This window comes from Vigna radiata, chromosome 7, assembly GCF_000741045.1.
Source record: "Vigna radiata var. radiata cultivar VC1973A chromosome 7, Vradiata_ver6, whole genome shotgun sequence".
NCBI lineage: Eukaryota > Viridiplantae > Streptophyta > Magnoliopsida > Fabales > Fabaceae > Vigna > Vigna radiata.
In genome coordinates this window covers 2866358-2869673 of record NC_028357.1, presented here as the reverse complement: position 1 = coordinate 2869673, position 3316 = coordinate 2866358, and the positions used below count along the sequence as shown (strand labels likewise).

The window sequence follows — 3316 nt, the reverse complement described above, 5'->3', positions numbered from 1 at the left end:
GGACAGCAAGAACATTGTTTTCTTCCCCACCACCTTAGGTTTGAACTTTTACCGAAATAAATATTTGTGTATATCCAAAATTTGTGCCTGAAAAAAGAGAGAAAATTTTAATTATATTAAATTTTAATTGGGTGGTGTTGTGGTGTTTCAGCTTTGTGTTAATTTTTAATTGAGAAATGATTTTTAATAAGAATTGTAATTTTTAATTAGATGAAATGTGATGACAAAACACGTAACAATGAAATTTTTTAATTACATTAACTTTTAATTAGGTTTAGGTTTAATTTAAGCTGAACTCATTTATTCAAAAAAGTGAAGAGGTGGTGCAACATAAAATTTAAAAAAAAACATATAATTTTATAATTTTACGATTTTATAGTCAATCATACCGATTCTACTATATTACGATTATTTATGATATATAAAACTGTACAATTTAAATCTCCATTTTAACTAACTTGCATAGAACCCTAAGAGGAAGTGAATGAGGAAAATTAGCGGAAAACAACACTAACGTTTACTAAAACAACAAAGATTAACTGTTAAAGATTCGTTGAGACACTGAGGGATTGAATCTAATAAATTTATTGAAAAAAAAAAAGGAAAATGATAAGGTATGGAACATAAGCTTTAAAACAAATAAATCAAATCCGATCCAAGTATGTTACTTCCTGCATCCTAATTTTTCTTCCTGCCGTCTCTAATTTTTTAAATGTCCACTATATCATTTTGAGTTAATAATATTAGTTGACTTTCCTTAATTGTCCTTCTTCTCTAATTTGAAATGTTCCAAAAAATATTTTCAAATTCGAAAATGATTTTAAAAAATTTTCATTTTTTAAATTTTCAAAAACTTATTAAAAATATATTCGGAAAGGCTTTTTCCAAATATAAAAACACCTTCGAAAACATTCAATTCAAAAAATGTTTAAAGTAAGGAAGTGTAGGAATTTTTATTATACTTTTAATAAAGAGCAGTTTGGGAAGTGCAACTTTTGTGGGGATGCAAGAAGAAAAACAGAAAGGTGCAGGAAGAAGCAGCTCGATCAAATTGCAAAACTAGATTGTGATTTTGGGCCATGGCCTTTTCAATGACAATAAATACAGACACAAACTACTGTTTAGAGAAAAAAAAATTACTTTCCTACTTGCATAAAAGGTTTAGATAACAAAGCTAATGAAAACACATATTTCATCGCACTAAAATTTCGTTTCTTTAAATATAGAAAACTTTTGTCCGTGTTTAATTCACAATTTTGAATCTCAGTTTTAAAACAGGGACAAGTAATCTCTATATCTTTGAAAATCCAGAATTTTGATCTAAAATTATTTATTGTAGAGTAGTTAACTAAACAATTTTTATAGTTCCTTAAATGAATATGTTAGTTTAAATGTTTAATTGAATAAAAAATAAAAGAAATGTCAAATTGAATTTTCTAAAATAGAAAGATCAAATTGCAAATTGAAGAAAAAAAATAAAGAGATAAAATATAGTATTTAAACAAGGTCAAATACCCCCAAAGAGTTTTACACCGGGTAATGTTACTATAGAGTATTATAGTTTATAGCTATGACATTCATTGTATTTTAAATGATCATGGATTTCAAAGGGGACTGTACGGTAGTACCTGTAAATCAAGCAAAACCAAATAATGTTTTTAATATATTGAAAAAAAGTTATTAATCAATAAGACATGTACTTATATAAATTAAAATCAGAATTATTAGGTGTTCATGAATTAAAGTATTAGTCAGAAAGTTGAGTGTTACTATGTGCGAAAGTTAATTGCTAAGTTGAGGGAAGGGCTTTTGACTGTGTTCAGAAGGAATTGAGGATGAAGGAGAAAGGAGCATAAAGAAGGAAGCAGGATGTAGAAATAATAAGACACGATGTAATTCTGAACCATTTTGTTCAAACATGTATTGATTTTTGGAGAGCTAATCCTTTAAAATTCGGACTACATGATCACTCTCATTCACATTTACAAGGTATGATTCACACAAAATCATTGTGCTAATGAGCAAGCATATTAAGAAATGACACTCTATTTTGAACTATACGTCTGAAGAGGCAATCTAATTCACCTTCTAGACCATCAATGCTAACATTCAATGTCTGTAACGCTCTTAGAGTACTTTGAAGTTCAACCTTGGCATCACTGTGTTTTCCTCTTCCAAGGAGGGTGCACACAGCACTAAGGTCCACAACATTTGTGTTCTTCTGTTCTTTCTCTGAAGAAAACAACCTAGTTGGCATTAGCTTTGAGATCACGGAAGACCCTTTTGTTCTGAGTCCTGGCATTGACAGGAAAAGCAAAAGAGAACGGAATATAGAGATTGTGATGATGCTTGCTTCTTTTAGAACTTTGGCTTGGAATATCAAATGCTGATCTTGAGTTTGACTCATTAGACAACAACAATTAACTTTACTTTCCATTCTCTTCATTGCCCCCAGTTGCTTGGCAATTTCCTTCTTGGCCTTCTTCCTGAAGCTATTATATTCACAGATGCTTTTCTCAATGCTTGAATCTCCTCTTCTTCTACGCATGGCTGACTGAAGACTTTGCACTTGTTCTTTTAGACCCAACAACAAATCCCTTCCACTGCCACATGCGTCGAGGAGTGTGACTGAACCACCCAATGCCTCTTCCACTAGCTTCCCATTTTGGTAGTGCAAAAGTGCTTGTTGGGTCTGTGGAGAATGGAAGAGTTCCTCCATGCAGTTATACAACTCAGCAAGCACAACCAAATCGCTTTGAATTGTCTCTGCTTCCAAACATGTGGTTCTTGAGACAGACTGGGGAAGATGGTGAGGCCTAAGATGGTTCAAAAGTTCTTCAACTCTTTGAGAAGAAGGGTGCAGTCTGGTGGGCAAACTAATGGACCTCACTGGTTGATGAGCATTTGGCAATGCAGAAAAAGCTTCCATCTTTTCTATGTTGCGGTGCACCAAACACAAGGATGCTTGATTGGGAATTGCATGACTTCAATCTATTTATAGGAACATGGTAGAACTGAACCTAAACTTGGAACTATTAAGTGTGCATGCCAACTATTTGTGTAGAATATGTGCATGCATGTGACAACAATGTGGGTCTCCCTACCTTTCCGATTGCCTTGTAATAGTTTAGGCCAACAATTCCATAACTAATGTGATTTAATTTATTCCATAGAGGTAAGATGAAGTGCATTGAGGTTCGAGAAATTAGTGGTAGTACACAAACAAAGGACACTAGACATTGCTGGTATATGTTCCCCTGCTTCCTCTCAGTGATGAACCAGTACAATAATCCCATCTTCTCAACCACAATTCAAT

The 3316-nt window shown here is 32.7% G+C and overlaps 1 protein-coding gene across 1 annotated transcript; it reads right to left on the bottom strand.

Moving 5' to 3' along the window:
* Positions 1–1893: 1893 nt before the first annotated feature.
* On the bottom strand, positions 1894–3113 carry LOC106767196. The gene has a single exon (XM_014652035.2). The coding sequence runs from the start codon at positions 2927–2929 to the stop codon at positions 2015–2017; it is 915 nt and encodes a 304-aa protein (XP_014507521.1). The 5' UTR covers positions 2930–3113; the 3' UTR covers positions 1894–2014.
* Positions 3114–3316: the final 203 nt, after the last annotated feature.